Below are 16,946 nucleotides of genomic sequence, written 5' to 3'. Positions count from 1 at the left end.
TCCAGACGTTCCCAATTTACCCGCACTACACGTTTGGGCTTACCAGGTCTGTCCAGAGTCTTCCCCCACCCTCTGACCCAACTCACCACCAGATGGTGATCGGTTGACAGCTCTGCCCCTCTCTTCACCCGAGTGTCCAAAACATACGGCCTCAGATCAGATGAAACGATTATGAAATCGATCATTGACCTTCGGCCTAGGGTGCTCTGGTACCAGGTACACTTATGAGCATCCCTATGTTCGAACATGGTGTTCGTTATAGACAATCCATGACTAACACACGATTAACACTTTTTTGTTAAGTACATAATTCCATATGTGTTCATTCATAGTTTTGATGCCTTCAGTGAGAATCTACAATGTAAATAGTCATGAAAATAAAAAGGAAACAGGTGAGAAGGTGTGTCCAAACTTTTGGCCTGTACTGTATGTTTTGCAGCCCTAATTAAACAGTCCAGAGGAACGAACATGCGTTTCCTTGGTAACAGTATGTAGTTTCGGCACTTCGTCTGAGTGGTGTAGCCACAGCTAGCTGTCAACGATGGCGGCCGTTCTGCACATGTGCGACTCCCATCGTGTGTTGACAGTGCTAATAACAACCGTTAGCTGTTAGCCATAAGCCGTTAGCCGTTAGCTCACCATTTCTGCTCCACGTCTTCGATGGTGTCGGGGAGCGGCATGTTTAGCGTCTCCGGCAGGAAGCAGGCAAAGCCGGCGGCCAACACTGCAGCACCGCCGTACACCACGCTGGGCAGAGCAGGGAGTACCTGGGAAATGTAGTTCAGCAACCAGAGTTAGAGTTAGCAGGAAGAAACGAGCTTCAGCTGAGTTTGTTCAGATAGAAAGTTAAAGATTATGACTATGAGTGTGTGGCCTTATAACACATAATAAACATAAACAACACCCTGCTGCATTTTTACTACCGAGACCTCTCTGCTGATTGGCTGACACATCTCTGACACCAAACCTCAGAAATCAAACCTCAAAGTTAGTTGAACAGCATTTAGAGGAAACATGTCATTCTACACAACGCTGAAGTTGGCTTCCGATTCGGCAGTTAAGGGGAAATTTAACATCCACAGTAAAGTTATATTATTATATATTACTATGTATTATATTACATATTACTATGTATTATATTATATAGTTAATTTCTTACCTCGTCCAGTATGAGGACAGCAGGCGCTGCCATGCTGCCGGCTCTCGCCATGGTGGACACAAAGCCCATCCCAGTCTGCCTGAAAACACACACACGCACACACACACACACACACACACACGCACAAACACACACATACACACACGCAAGCTGTGTCAGTGTCTCTCAGCGTCAGATACTGACTCTGTGTCAGTGGCCCTCATTTATGAAACGTGCGTATGACTTAAAACAGGCATAGGACGGGCGTACGCCGATTCCTACGCAAAACTCGGCATTTATCAATTTGAACGTGAGCGTAGGCTGCGAAAAAATCTCACGTCTGGTCTGAACTCGTGTACGCAAGTTTTCCAGTCAGTGTGGACTTGCAGTGCAGCATATAATCAGTTTAACAGGAGAAGGAGAAGTAATCAGCAATGGCAGATCTGGCTCTTTTTTCATGAGTCAGAACGAGGCAACAGCTGAGGGAGAGCGCGTGTCCTCCGCCCCCCCGTGCTGGACCACCACCCCGACTTTGTCTCCTGACAGCAGAGGGGCGGGGAAAACAAGCTGAAATAACTCGGTCAATGGCAGAAATAAATCATTCACGACAGAGAAATGAAAACCTGAAGAATAAATAAAAATGTTGTGCATCATCATGTTTCCTGTATTGAATATCATTGCCAAACGTAACACTATAGGCTACCTTTTAAAAGCGAGGAATAATAATATCCTGTCACCTTCATATAGCCCCCAGTTGGGGCTCTGCTGGACTCCAGGCATCGGGTCATCTGGCTCCATCGCTACATTTATGGCACCCAGTTTTCCTGCGAGATGTTGTGCAGAACCCCCCAGGCTAAAACAATGTTGCAGACTTTTTCTGCCGTGTATAGTAGGGTCCCCCCCCCACTGATGCGAGCCATCTGCCCTTAAACAATCCAATGGAGTGCTCCACCGTGGCACGTTCGCGTACGTGTGCACTGTTGTACCGGCGCATAGAGCCAGATCTGCCATTGCTGATAACTTCTCCTGTTAAACTGAGTATATGCTGCACCGCAAGTCCACACTGACTCCAAAACTTGCGTACACGAGTTCAGACCAGACGTGAGATTTTATCACAGCCTACGGTCACGTTCAAATTGATAAATGCCGAGCTTTGCATAGGAATCGGCGTACGCCCGTCTTACTGACTCAGATACTGACTCTGAGTCAGATACTGACTCTGTGTCAGTGTCTCTCAGCATCAGATACTGACTCTGTGTCAGTGTCTCTCAGCAAAAGATACTGACTCTGTGTCAGTGGAAACAACACAGGACTTTCCCCCAGGAGACCGAGGTTCATGTCCTGTTTTTGTCCCGCGTGTCACTTTAACGTACATTTTGTAACCCCACCCACCATCTTGTTCTAAACCTAACCTATCTTGTCTCCCATTTCAGTTAAATGTACGTCCCCAACCAGAGTCAAAAACTGACGCCAAGAGTCCTGACCAAGCTTGTCTAAATATGACACTAAAGGAGACTTTTTGCACCAGTAACAATCGCTTTCTGTCGAACGGGAGTGAGAATGTGTTGGGGTATCATTGTTAGGTATCAGGATACGTCTGTATGCTGTTGATGCACAGCTTTACGTCACTAATCAACCTCAGAAGAAGAAGAAGAAGAAGAAGAAAAGTACTCTGTCACTTCAACCTAGACTTCCCCTGCTATGCCGATGACACCCAGCTCTACCTCAGCACCAAATCCCCACACAATCCTCCCCTCTCCCACATCAACTCCTGTCTGTCAGCCATTAAAACCTGGATGCAACACCACTTCCTCAAACTCAGCAGCAACAAAACAGAATTCCTCCTCATCGGCTCCAAATCCACACTCAGCAAAACCAGTAACCCCACTCTCACCATCGACAGCACCATTGTCTCCCCATCTCCCCAGGCCTGTAACCTTGGCGTTATCTTTGACTCCACCCTCTCCCTTGAGCCCCACATCCGTCATGTCATTAAAACCTCCTTCTTTCACCTCCACAACATTGCAAAAATCCGACCCTCTCTCACACCCCCCGCTGCTGAAAGACTCATTCAGGCCTTCATCTCCTCCCGACTGGACTACTGCAACTCACTCCTCCTCGGCATCAGCTCTACCAACATCAACCGACTCCAACTGGTCCAGAACTCAGCCACCTGACTCATCACCTGCTCCAGATCCTGGCACCACATCACTCCAGTCCTAAAACAACTCCACTGGCTTCCTATCTCCCACCGGAACACCTACAAAATCCTGGTCCTCACCTACAAAGCCCTCCACCATCTGGCCCCATCATACCTCACTGACCTCCTCTCCCCGTACCAACCCCTCACGGATCCTCAGCTCCACCCAAGCCGGTCTCCTCTCCCCCTATCAACTCTCATGGTCCCTCAGATCCACCTCAGCCGGTCTCCTCTCCCCATACCAACCCTCATGGTCCCTCAGATCCACCTCAGCCGGACTCCTCTCCCCCTACCAACCCTCATGGTCCATCAGATCCACCTCCATGGTCTCCTCTCCCTGTACCAACCCTCACAGTCCCTCAGATCCACCTCAGCTGGTCTCCTCTCCCTGTACCAACCCTCACAGTCCCTCAGATCCACCTCAGCTGGTCTCCTCTCCCCCTACCAACCCTCACGGTCCCTCAGATCCACCTCAGCCGGACTCCTCTCCCCCTATCAACTCTCATGGTCCCTCAGATCCACCTCAGCCGGTCTCCTCTCCCCATACCAACCCTCATGGTCCCTCAGATCCACCTCAGCTGGTCTCCTCTCCCCCTACCAACCCTCACGGTCCCTCAGATCCACCTCAGCTGGTCTCCTCTCCCTGTACCAACCCTCGCAGTCCCTCAGATCCACCTCAGCCGGACTCCTCTCCCCCTACCAACCCTCATGGTCCATCAGATCCACCTCCATGGTCTCCTCTCCCTGTACCAACCCTCACGGTCCCTCAGATCCACCTCAGCTGGTCTCCTCTCCATGTACCAACCCTCACAGTCCCTCAGATCCACCTCAGCTGGTCTCCTCTCCCTGTACCAACCCTCACAGTCCCTCAGATCCACCTCAGCTGGTCTCCTCTCCCCATACCAACCCTCATGGTCCCTCAGATCCACCTCAGCTGGTCTCCTCTCCCTGTACCAACCCTCACAATCCCTCAGATCCACCTCCATGGTCTCCTCTCCCTGTACCAACCCTCACGGTCCCTCAGATCCACCTCAGCTGGTCTCCTCTCCCTGTACCAACCCTCACAGTCCCTCAGATCCACCTCAGCTGGTCTCCTCTCCCTGTACCAACCCTCACAGTCCCTCATATCCACCTCAGCTGGTCTCCTCTCCCCATACCAACCCTCATGGTCCCTCAGATCCACCTCAGCTGGTCTCCTCTCCCCCTACCAACCCTCACAGTCCCTCAGATCCACCTCAGCTGGTCTCCTCTCCCTGTACCAACCCTCACAGTCCCTCAGATCCACCTCAGCCGGTCTCCTCCCCCCCTACCAACCCTCACAGTCCCTCAGATCCACCTCAGCTGGTCTCCTCTCCCCATACCAACCCTCATGGTCCCTCAGATCCACCTCAGCTGGTCTCCTCTCCCTGTACCAACCCTCACAATCCCTCAGATCCACCTCCATGGTCTCCTCTCCCTGTACCAACCCTCACGGTCCCTCAGATCCACCTCAGCTGGTCTCCTCTCCCTGTACCAACCCTTACAGTCCCTCAGATCCACCTCAGCTGGTCTCCTCTCCCTGTACCAACCCTCACGGTCCCTCAGATCCACCTCAGCTGGTCTCCTCTCCCCCCTACCAACCCTCACGGTCCCTCAGATCCACATCAGCTGGTCTCCTCTCCCTGTACCAACCCTCACAGTCCCTCAGATCCACCTCAGCCGGTCTCCTCTCCCCCTACCAACCCTCACGATCCCTCAGATCCACCTCCATGGTCTCCTCTCCCTGTACCAACCCTCACGGTCCCTCAGATCCACCTCAGCTGGTCTCCTCTCCCTGTACCAACCCTCACAGTCCCTCAGATCCACCTCAGCTGGTCTCCTCTCCCTGTACCAACCCTCACAGTCCCTCAGATCCACCTCAGCTGGTCTCCTCTCCCCATACCAACCTTAATGGTCCCTCAGATCCACCTCAGCTGGTCTCCTCTCCCACTACCAACCCTCACGGTCCCTCAGATCCACCTCAGCTTGTCTCCTCTCCCTGTACCAACCCTCACAGTCCCTCAGATCCACCTCAGCCGGTCTCCTCTCCCCCTACCTACCCTCATGATCCCTCAGATCCACCTCAGCCGGTCTCCTCTCCCCTACCAACCCATCATGGGCCCTCAGATCCACCTCAGCCGGTCTCCCCCTCCACCAACCCTCATGGTCCATCAGATCCACCTCCATGGTCTCCTCTCCCATACCAACCCTCACGGGCCCTCAGATCCACCTCAGCCAGTCTCCTCTCCATCCACAAGTCCAACCTCCGCAGTTTTGGGCCTTCTCCAGGGCAGCTCCCAGGCTCTGGAACTCCCTCCCCCAAGAGATCTACACCTATGAGTCCCTCACCATCTTCCAGTCTCGCCTCAAGACCAATCTCTTCTTGTTTTGTTTTTATTATCTACCTGCCACTTAAAGCGACTTTGAGTCCTTGAAAAGCACTATACAAATTCAATTTATTAACTAATTAATTATTATTATTATTATTATTATTATTATAAAAAAGAAAAAAGAAGACTGCTGTTGTCTTACCTTATGACGGTGGGGTACAGCTCTCCAGTGTACAGGTACACGACGGTGAAGGATGCCGAGGTGAAACCTTTACCGAGACACGCCAACACCGTTCTGACCGTCTGCAAGTCTGGGGGTTGGGGGGGGGTTACTGAGAGTCCTCACAGGTACAGAAGTACTAACATGTGTGTGTGTTACCTGTGTGTGTGTTACCTGTGTGTTACCTGTGTGTGTGTGTGTGTTACCTGTGTGTAAGTGTTACCTGTGTGTGTTACCTGTGTGTTTTACCTGTGTTTAAGTGTTACCTGTGTTTAAGTGTTACCTGTGTGTAAGTGTTACCTGTGTGTGTTACCTGTGTGTGTAAGTGTTACCTGTGTGTAAGTGTTACCTGTGTGTAAGTGTTACCTGTGCGTGTAAGTGTTAACTGTGTGTAAGTGTTACCTGTGTGTGTAAGTGTTAACTGTGTGTAAGTGTTAACTGTGTGTAAGTGTTACCTCTGTGTGTAAGTGTTACCTGTGTGTGTAAGTGTTAACTGTGTGTAAGTGTTACCTCTGTGTGTAAGTGTTACCTGTGTGTGTAAGTGTTACCTGTGGGGACAAAGATGTTGGCAAAGATGATAAGTGCAGACAGGAAGAGACAGGTTGCCTGGGAGACCCTCCTCCCCAGGTAACTGAGCATGCCCAGAGCCAACAGTTTGGCGGGAATATCGACGGCTCCAAAGATGATCTGCATCAGGTAGATACTAACCTGGAACAGACAACAGCCAATAGGAGGACAGGAAGGGTTATACCCAAAAGGAACCCAACCTCAACATCAGACAGGTCTTAATCTTTTACCTTTGACCCTTCTCACTGTCTTTACTTCAACAAAATTAACTGGAACATTTTGGTTGCCTACAAATGTCTTGCTCAGCGTTCATCCACCGCTAGCATTAGCTGCTAACGTTAGCTGCTAATTTTAAAGGAAAGTCTGCAGGTTTCCTGTTCTGCCGTACATGCAGATGAATGTCTCTGGTACTAGGTACCCGGAGGTTTACCCGCTATTAAATCTCCGCTGGATGACTCGCTTCAGAAGGGTTGAAAATATGCAACTTTCCCTCTTTAGCGTTTAGCTTAGCACAGTGCCATAGCCACCATGAACAACACTGGCTTGGCTGCCTCATCCTCCCCAGCTCCACCCTCTCTTCCAAATTTTGTCACTTGGATGAAAAGATGGTGATGGCCAAAATAAAAACTACGTCCATTATTTTTACAATCTATGACAGAGATTGGCAACCTTTTTAATATGAAGTGCCATTTTAAAATGTTGTTGTTCATCAGTGTGCCATTTCAGCATTTAGCGTTACATCATCTACTAAGCCCGCTCATTTAAGGTTACTACGACTACTTTCCTTTGCGCCGTATTCTGTGAAAAAGTAAACATTTATTGGCCAATCAGAGGCAGCGAAAGGCAGGTCTCCGCGGAGTAAGGTTGGGATAAAAGTAAATCAAACTAACGTAAAGGTTTCACTCCTACCAATGGCTGTAAAACAGGATATCTGGGATGTGGGTTTGAAACATTTCCAGAAAACTCTCCTGTACACTTATTGCTAGTGTCCCATTGGTTGATCTACCGCGTGCCTAAAAGTTGTTTCATGCTTTCTGTGTTCAGTGCTTATGGCGATATGACTCATACGCGGCCTGGGGGACTGTGCGTGGAGGGCCTGATCACCGAGCACCTCCCAGATTTTGTAAAAATGTGGACGCGGCCGCATAGACCGTGTTGCAAAGATTGGTTACAGGAGAGAAGAAGTTCGTTCTCTGAGCCTCTCTGACCACAATCGGTACAAAAGACCAGTTGGATTGCAGCGACGATGTGCGCCACCTGCAGCACCCCGACTGCACTGAACACAAGAAGCATGAAACAGCTTTAAGGTTGCCAGCCCCTGATCTATGGTTAGCTCTCATTTAGAATTGATGCTAATCATGTGACTCACCCCAAACTTCTGCAGGTCCATCGCCAAACCGTAGTAAGCAAAACTGGTGGAGAACCTGCAGAGGAAGATAGACACTTTTATATCCAAACTAAACTGGGTTTGGAACTGAAATCGAAATTATTTGGTAAATCAATACCCAGCCCTAATTCCCATTTATATATATATATATATATATATATATACCAAGAGCCTGGGTCTGTCCCAGGTTTCTTCCTGAGAGGGAGGTTTTCCTCGCCACTGTCCCACTGAATTCTTGCTCTTGGGGCAATTACTGTAATTGTTGGGTCTTTGTAAATTATAGAATGTGGTCTAGACCTGCTCTACCTGTAAAGTGTCCTGAGATAACTCTTGTTATGAATTGATACTATAAATAAAATTGAATTGAGTTATGATACGTTTCACCACACTGATAAATGTACTATTACACACATACAAATTCCATCCATCCATCCATCCATCTTCGTCCGCTTATCCGGTGTCGGGTCGCGGGGGGAGCAGCTCCAGCAGGGGACCCCAAACTTCCCTTTCCCGAGCAACATTAACCAGCTCCGACTGGGGATCGAGCGTTCCCAGGCCAGGTTGGAGATATAATCCCTCCACCTAGTCCTGGGTCTTCCCCGAGGCCTCCTCCCAGCTGGACGTGCCTGGAACACCTCCCTAGGGAGGCGCCCAGGGGGCATCCTTACCAGATGCCCGAACCACCTCAACTGGCTCCTTTCGACGCAAAGGAGCAGCGGCTCTACTCCGAGCTCCTCACGGATGAGTGAGCTTCTCACCCTATCTCTAAGGGAGACGCCAGCCACCCTCCTGAGGAAACCCATTTCAGCCGCTTGTACCCTGGATCTCGTTCTTTCGGTCATGACCCAGCCTTCATGACCATAGGTGAGGGTAGGGCGAAAACTGACCCGGTAGATCGAGCTTTGCCTTCTGGCTAAGCTCTCTTTTCGTCACAGCGGTGCGATAGATTGAATGCAATACCGCACCCGCTGCGCCCGATTCTCCGACCAATCTCCCGCTCCATTGTCCCCTCACTCGCGAACACAACCCCAAGATACTTGAACTCCTTCACTTGGGGTAAGGACTCATTCCCTACCTGGAGAAGGCATTCCATCGGTTTCCTGCTGAGAACCATGGCCTCAGATTTAGAGGTGCTGATCCTCATCCCAACCGCTTCACACTCGGTTGCGAACCGATCCAGTGAGTGCTGAAGGTCGCAGGCCGATGATGCCATCAGGACCACATCATCTGCAAAGAGCAGCGATGAGATCCCCAGCCCACCAAACTGCAACCCCTCCCCACCCCGACTACGCCTCGATATCCTGTCCATAAATACTACAAACAGGATTGGTGACAAAGCGCAGCCCTGGCGGAGGCCAACCCTCACCTGAAAAGAGTCCGACTTACTACCGAGAACCCGGACACAGCTCTCGCTTTGGTTGTACAGAGATTGGATGGCCCTGAGAAGAGACCCCCTCACCCCATACTCCCGCAGCACCTCCCACAGTATCTCCCGGGGACCCGGTCATACGCCTTCTCCAAATCCACAAAACACATGTAGACCCGGTTGGGCATACTCCCAGGCTCCCTCCAGGATCCTTGCGAGAGTGAAGAGCTGGTCCGTTGTTCCACGACCAGGGACGGAATCCGCATTGTTCCTCCTCAACCCGAGGTTCGACTATTGGCGAACCCTCCTTTCCAGCACCTTGGGTAGACTTTACCAGGGAGGCTGAGAAGTGTGATACCCCTATAATTGGCACACACCCTCTGGTCCCCTTTTTAAAAAGGGGAACCACCACCCCAGTCTGCCACTCCTTTGGCACCGTCCCAGACTTCCACGCAATGTTGAAAAGGCGTGTCAACCAGGACAACCCCTCCACACCCAGAGCCTTGAGCATTTCTGGACGGATCTCATCAATCCCGGGGCTTTGCCACTGTGTAGTTGTTTGACTACATCAGTGACTTCCGCCTGGGAAATCGACGACAATCCCCCATTATCCTCCAGCTCTGCCTCTAACATAGAGGCGTATTAGTCGGATTCAGGAGTTCTGCAAAGTGCTCCTTCCACCGCCCTATTACCTCCTCAGTTGAGGTCAACAGTGTCCCATCCTTACTGTACACAGCTTGGATGGTTCCCCGCTTCCCCCCTCCTGAGGTGGCGAACAGTTTTCCAGAAGCACTTTGGTGCCGACCGAAAGTCCTTCTCCATGTCTTCTCCAAACTTCTCCCACACCCGCTGCTTTGCCTCTTTCACGGCAGAGGCTGCAGCCCCTCGGGCCCTTCGGTACCCTGCAACTGCCTCCGGAGTCCTCCGGGATAACATATCCCGGAAAGACTCCTTCTTCAGTCGGACGGCTTCCCTGACCACCGTTGTCCACCACGGTGTTCGTGGGTTACCGCCCCTTGAGGCACCTAAGACCCTAAGACCACAGCTCCTCGCTGCAGCTTCAGCAATGGAAACTTTGAACATTGTCCACTCGGGTTCAATGCCCCCAGCCTCCACAGGGATGCACGAAAAGCTCCGCCCGGAGGTGTGAGTTGAAAGTCTGTTGGACAGGGGCCTCCTCCAGACGTTCCCAATTTACCCGCACTACACGTTTGGGCTTACCAGGTCTGTCCAGAGTCTTCCCCACCCTCTGACCCAACTCACCACCAGATGGTGATCGGTTGACAGCTCTGCCCCTCTCTTCACCCGAGTGTCCAAAACATACGGCCTCAGATCAGATGAAACGATTATGAAATCGATCATTGACCTTGGCCTAGGGTGCTCTGGTACCAGGTACACTTATGAGCATCCCTATGTTCGAACATGGTGTTCGTTATAGACAATCCATGACTAGCACAGAAGTCCAACAACAAACAACCACTCTGGTTTAGATCAGGGAGGCCGTTCCTCCCAATCACGCCTCCAGGTGTCTCCATCATTGCCCACGTGTGCGTTGAAGTCCCCCAGCAGAACAATGGAGTCCCCACTGGAGCCCCATGCAGGACTCCAGTCAAGGTCTCCAAGAAGGCCGAATACTCCGAACTCCTGTTTGGTGCATATGCACAAACAACAGTCAGAGTTTCCCCCCCACAACCCGCAGGCGTAGGGAGGCGACCCTCTCGTCCACTGGGGTAAACTCCAACACAGCGGCGCTCAGCCGGGGACTTGTGAGTATCCCCACACCCGCCCGGCGCCTCACACCCTGGGCAACTCCGGAGAAGAAAAGAGTCCAACCCCTATCCAGGAGTATGGTTCCAGAACCAAGACTGTGCGTAGAGGTAAGCCCCACCAGATCTAACCGGTAGCGCTCCACCTCCCGCACCAGTTCCGGCTCCTTCCCCCACAGAGAGGTGACGTTCCACGTCCCCAGAGCCAGCGTCTGCTGCCCGGGTCTGGTCCGTCGAGGCCCCTGACCTTCACTGCCACCCATGTGGCATCGCACCCGACCCCAACGGTTCCTCCCACAGGTGGTGGGCCCATGGGATGGAGAGGGAGTTGCCACGTAGCTTGTTCGGGCTGTGCCCGGCCGGGCTCCGTGGCAAACCCGGCCACCAGGCGCTCGCCGACGAGCCCACCGTCTGGGCCTGGCTCCAGACGGGGGCCCCGGGCTTCCTCCGGGCAGGGTCACTCCATCTCTGCTTAGCTTTTTCATTGGGGTTTTTGAACCATTCTTTGTCTGGCCCCTCACCTGAGACCACTTTGCACATACAAATTACTTTAATTAATGTAATATGAAGTAGGATCTCTGTTTGAATCAGCTCTATCAGTTTATGTATTTCTTTCCAATAGTCCCGTGGATCACAAATAATCAATAAATGGAAGCGTTTGTTGTCTGTTAAAACTTCTTAAAACTTAATCCTCCTATCAAACTAAATGTGATATTTAAATAAATGAGGTACCAGACAACGACGAGACAGATGGAGATGCGTCTCATGCCTCGGGTCCTCAACAGGTCATACGCCGTTAACGAAGAACAACTCGACTCAATCTCTTTCCTCATGTGGGAGTTCAGAACCTGCAGGTCACATGGTACACATCTCAGCTTCTGATTGGACAGCATACAGACAGGAAGCAGACAGACAGGCAGACAGACAGACAGAGAGACAGGAAGCAGACAGACAGGCAGACAGAAACAGACATGCACACAGACAGACAGACAGTTTACCTCCAGCGTTAACTTGTCGACCATCTCTGGTTTTCCGTTGATTCGAGCGACTCGGTGAAGACTCTTTAACGCCTCCTCAGACCGGCGGTTCAGAACCAACCAGCGAGCCGACTCAGAGTACCACCTGACCAATCAGAGAGCAGAAACATCAGAACCACCTCACCAATCAGAGAGCAGAAACATCAGAACCACCTGACCAATCAGAGAGCAGAAACATCAGAACCACCTGACCAATCAGAGAGCAGAAACATCAGATCCAACTGACCAATCAGAGAACAGAAACATCAGAACCACCTGACCAATCAGAGAGCAGAAACATCAGAACCAACTGACCAATCAGAGAGCAGAAACATCAGAACCACCTGACCAATCAGAGAGCAGAAACATCAGAACCAACTGACCAATCAAAGAGCAGAAACATCAGAACCACCTGTCCAATCAGAGAGAAGAAACATCAGAACCACCTGTTTAATCAGAGAGCAGAAATATCAGAACCACCTGTCCAATCAGAGAGAAGAAACATCAGAACCACCTGTCCAATCAGAGAGCAGAAACATCAGATCCAACTGACCAATCAGAGAACAGAAACATCAGAACCACCTGACCAATCAGAGAGCAGAAACATCAGAACCAACTGACCAATCAGAGAGCAGAAACATCAGAACCACCTGACCAATCAGAGAGCAGAAACATCAGAACCAACTGACCAATCAAAGAGCAGAAACATCAGAACCACCTGTCCAATCAGAGAGAAGAAACATCAGAACCACCTGTTTAATCAGAGAGCAGAAATATCAGAACCACCTGTCCAATCAGAGAGAAGAAACATCAGAACCACCTGTTTAATCAGAGAGCAGAAATATCAGAACCACCTGTCCAATCAGAGAGCAGAAACATCAGAACCACCTGACCAATCAGAGAGCAGAAACATCAGAACCAACTGACCAATCAAAGAGCAGAAACATCAGAACCACCTGTCCAATCAGAGAGAAGAAACATCAGAACCACCTGTTTAATCAGAGAGCAGAAATATCAGAACCACCTGTCCAATCAGAGACCAGAAACATCAGAACCACCTGTTTAATCAGAGAGCAGAAATATCAGAACCACCTGTCCAATCAGAGACCAGAAACATCAGAACCACCTGACCAATCAGAGAGCAGAAACATCAGAACCACCCGACCAATCAGAGAGAAGAAACATCAGAACCACCTGACCCATCAGAGAGCAGAAACATCAGAACCACCTGACCCATCAGAGAGCAGAAACATCAGAACCACCTGACCAATCAGAAACAGAGAGACTACATTGCTTTGCTGCATTCAGGTTTGTGGAACATGTGGGAGAAACAAGTTTCTGAAATGTAAAAGTCCTGTGAGCGCCTGCTGAAAGCAGACTTGCTGACTTAACATCATGTGTGTAATCAACATGGCGGCTAAACACAATGTTTTATTAACGCTAACAAAATTTGTATTAATCCTCGTATTTTATATGATCTTTTTGCTCAAATATAACGTGGTGCGTCTTCTCCCAGAGAGGTATTATAATGAAGTATAACTACTTCACTACTGTACTTAAGTACTAAAAGGTACTTTATACATGTCTGTCTGCTCTACTCTACAAGCATAAAAACAGGACTGTCTTCTTTTGAGATGTTTAATGATCCTTTCACACAGAAACAGATCATAAAGTGTCTTTATTTCTTTTAAATTAAACTATTGATATACAGGAAACAATTTAATGACATGTCACTGATCTATTGGCAGTTTTATCTTTAGAAGTTTAGTTTTTATTTCTTTTCCTCTGAGAACAGCTGACAGTAGGTTGATGTCTCACAGCTCTGTGTCCTCTGATAACAGCTGACAGTAGGTTGACGTTACACAGCTCTTTGTCGTCTGATAACAGCTGACAGTAGGTTGATGTTACACAGCTCTGTGTCCTCTGATAACAGCTAACAGTAGGTTGACGTTACACAGCTCTTTGTCGTCTGATAACAGCTGACAGTAGGTTGATGTTACACAGCTCTGTGTCCTCTGATAACAGCTAACAGTAGGTTGATGTTACACAGCTCTGTGTCCTCTGATAACAGCTAACAGTAGGTTGACGTTACACAGCTCTGTGTCCTCTGATAACAGCTGACAGTAGGTTGACGTTACACAGCTCTGTGTCCTCTGATAACAGCTGACAGTAGGTTGATGTTACACAGCTCTGTGTCCTCTGATAACAGCTGACAGTAGGTTGATGTTACACAGCTCTGTGTCCTCTGATAACAGCTGACAGTAGGTTGACGTTACACAGCTCTGTGTCCTCTGATAACAGCTAACAGTAGGTTGATGTTACACAGCTCTGTGTCCTCTGATAACAGCTAACAGCAGGTTGACGTTACACAGCTCTGTGTCCTCTGCTAACAGCTGACAGTAGGTTGACGTTACACAGCTCTGTGTCCTCTGATAACAGCTGACAGTAGGTTGATGTTACACAGCTCTGTGTCCTCTGATAACAGCTGACAGTAGGTTGATGTTACACAGCTCTGTGTCCTCTGATAACAGCTAACAGCAGATTGACGTTACACAGCTCTGTGTCCTCTGATAACAGCTGACAGTAGGTTGACGTTACACAGCTCTGTGTCCTCTGATAACAGCTGACAGTAGGTTGACGTTACACAGCTCTGTGTCTTCTGATAACAGCTGACAGTAGGTTGATGTGATCAACATCCAGACAGTCAGACTGAGAGCACATGAACTTTATTTTAAGAGTGTAAACTCACCAGCTGTAGGCGAAGAACAGGAACTGGGGGGCGCAGACGACCACCTGCAGCTTCCTCCAGTCTCTCAGCCAATAGGCAAGCCCCGCCAGGATCATCTGACCAAAGGTGAAGAAGAAGGAGGTGAGCGTGCCCACTAACGTCCTCTCTCTGGTCGGGATCCACTCCACCTCTGCAGACAGACAGGTTGACAGACAGACAGGTTCCTCAACCTCAAACCTTCAGTTTGTTTCCACAGAGAATCAATAACATATACACTATATAGCAGGCGTCGGCAACCTTAGGCACACGTGCCACCATGGGTACGCGGCACCTTAACCAATGGCACGCTGGCAATATGTGTGCAAGAGAGTTATTGATGTGTTGAAATCATGGTTGAAATGCTGAAGCACTCTCTCATCCGCATACCAAATTACAACGTTCACAGTTGCGTGACCTGTTATTTACGGTAGTTTGATTGACTCATATCTCTGACTAGGAACAATACAAAGAGGATTACCAACGGCCGCTGGGGCAGATGAACTAACGCTAGTCTCGTTACTGTAAGGAGGCTACAATTAAACCTTGGTGAGTTAAAAGTCAATACTTATCAGTGCACTCAGCTGTGTAGACCAGCATCAACATGTAGAAAGCGATATTTCAATCTGCTCTGTCTGCTCAGTCCACTCTTGTCCATCACGCTGTTTTACGCAAACACAGCTCTACTCTACTCTTCAAATAGCACATTTTTACAAAACAAGCTAAAAGAAAAGCTGTCGGTTTGTAGTCTGTTTATCTTAGTTTTCAGGGAAATTATCTGGAAATTTGGACAAATTCTTATAAACTTAAGCTGTCTGAAGAAACCATCCTCTCCGCTGGAGCGGTAAATATGGACGCATTATAAGACCAAAACAAATACATGTGGCTACTTAATATGCACGTGAATGACGCAATCGTTATGTTCTTCTTCATTCTTGATAATGATGCTGGTTGTGTTATTATTATTTTGCCACAGCATCGTTTCATTGAAAATGAGGCATACAGGACCTGCTTATCAGTCCATTCGTCATTAAAGCTGGGCTTTTCGCTTCAGGCTCTTTGACAGCGATATTTTTGTCAGCCCATTTTCCACCAATCAGGACTGCATACTAAAACCATGTTTCCATAATAATAACATACAATAATAATAATAATTAAAAGGTCCTGATTATAAGAAATAAATGTTATCAAATGTTGCTATGGAATAAAATTACAGATTCCCTTTTGATGTGATGTCATAATTGAACTTAATATTGACATGGCACACTAATAAACAAGACATTTTGAAAAGGGCACTTCATATCAAAAAGGTTGCCGACCCCTGCTATATAGTCTCCATCAACAGAAGAACATTTCCAGGATAACAACAACTTCTGTAAATATGTTTAGATCATTTCCTCTCTAACTGGGAGGTTTTATAAAGAATATGTTTAGATCATTTCCTCTCTAACTGGGAGGTTTTATAAAGAATATGTTAGATCATTTCCTCTCTAACTGGGAGGTTTATATAGAATATGTTAGATCATTTCCTCTCTAACTGGGAGGTTTTATAAAGAATATGTTAGATCATTTCCTCTCTAACTGGGAGGTTTTATAAAGAATATGTTAGATCATTTCCTCTCTAACTGGGAGGTTTTATAAAGAATATGTTAGATCATTTCCTCTCTAACTGGGAGGTTTTATAAAGAATATGTTAGATCATCTCCTCTCTAACTGGGAGGTTTTATAAAGCATATGTTAGATCATTTCCTCTCTAACTGGGAGGTTTTATAAAGAATATGTTAGATCATTTCCTCTCTAACTGGGAGGTTTTATAAAGAATATGTTTAGATCATTTCCTCCCTAACTGGGAGGTTTTATAAAGAATATGTTAGATCATTTCCTCTCTAACTGGGAGGTTTTATGAAGAATATGTTAGATAATTTCCTCTCTAACTAGGAGGTTTTATAAAGAATATGTTAGATCATTTCCTCTCTAACTGGGAGGTTTTATAAAGAATATGTTAGATCATTTCCTCTCTAACTGGGAGGTTTTATAAAGAATATGTTAGATCATCTCCTCTCTAACTGGGAGGTTTTATAAAGAATTTGTTAGATAATTTCCTCTCTAACTGGGAGGTTTTATAAAGAATATGTTAGATCATTTCCTCTAACTGGGAGGTTTTATAAAGAATA

The 16,946-nt window shown here is 48.3% G+C and overlaps 1 protein-coding gene across 1 annotated transcript in view; it reads right to left on the bottom strand.

Annotated features, from left to right (window-relative positions):
- The window catches only part of oatx (organic anion transporter X), a 34,417-nt gene that overhangs the window by 2,683 nt on the left and 14,788 nt on the right, over nt 1–16,946 (bottom strand). The window contains exons 7-14 of the mRNA XM_028596094.1: nt 14,758–14,926; nt 11,991–12,114; nt 11,725–11,840; nt 7,843–7,897; nt 6,455–6,614; nt 5,889–5,997; nt 1,160–1,238; nt 640–767 (exon numbers count right to left, since the gene is read on the bottom strand). Of these exons, the coding sequence (XP_028451895.1) occupies nt 640–767; nt 1,160–1,238; nt 5,889–5,997; nt 6,455–6,614; nt 7,843–7,897; nt 11,725–11,840; nt 11,991–12,114; nt 14,758–14,926 (940 nt within the window). The remainder of the gene's footprint in view (nt 1–639; nt 768–1,159; nt 1,239–5,888; nt 5,998–6,454; nt 6,615–7,842; nt 7,898–11,724; nt 11,841–11,990; nt 12,115–14,757; nt 14,927–16,946) is intronic.

This window comes from Perca flavescens, chromosome 13, assembly GCF_004354835.1.
Source record: "Perca flavescens isolate YP-PL-M2 chromosome 13, PFLA_1.0, whole genome shotgun sequence".
Lineage (NCBI taxonomy): Eukaryota > Metazoa > Chordata > Actinopteri > Perciformes > Percidae > Perca > Perca flavescens.
This window is presented reverse-complemented; position numbering and strand designations above follow the sequence as displayed.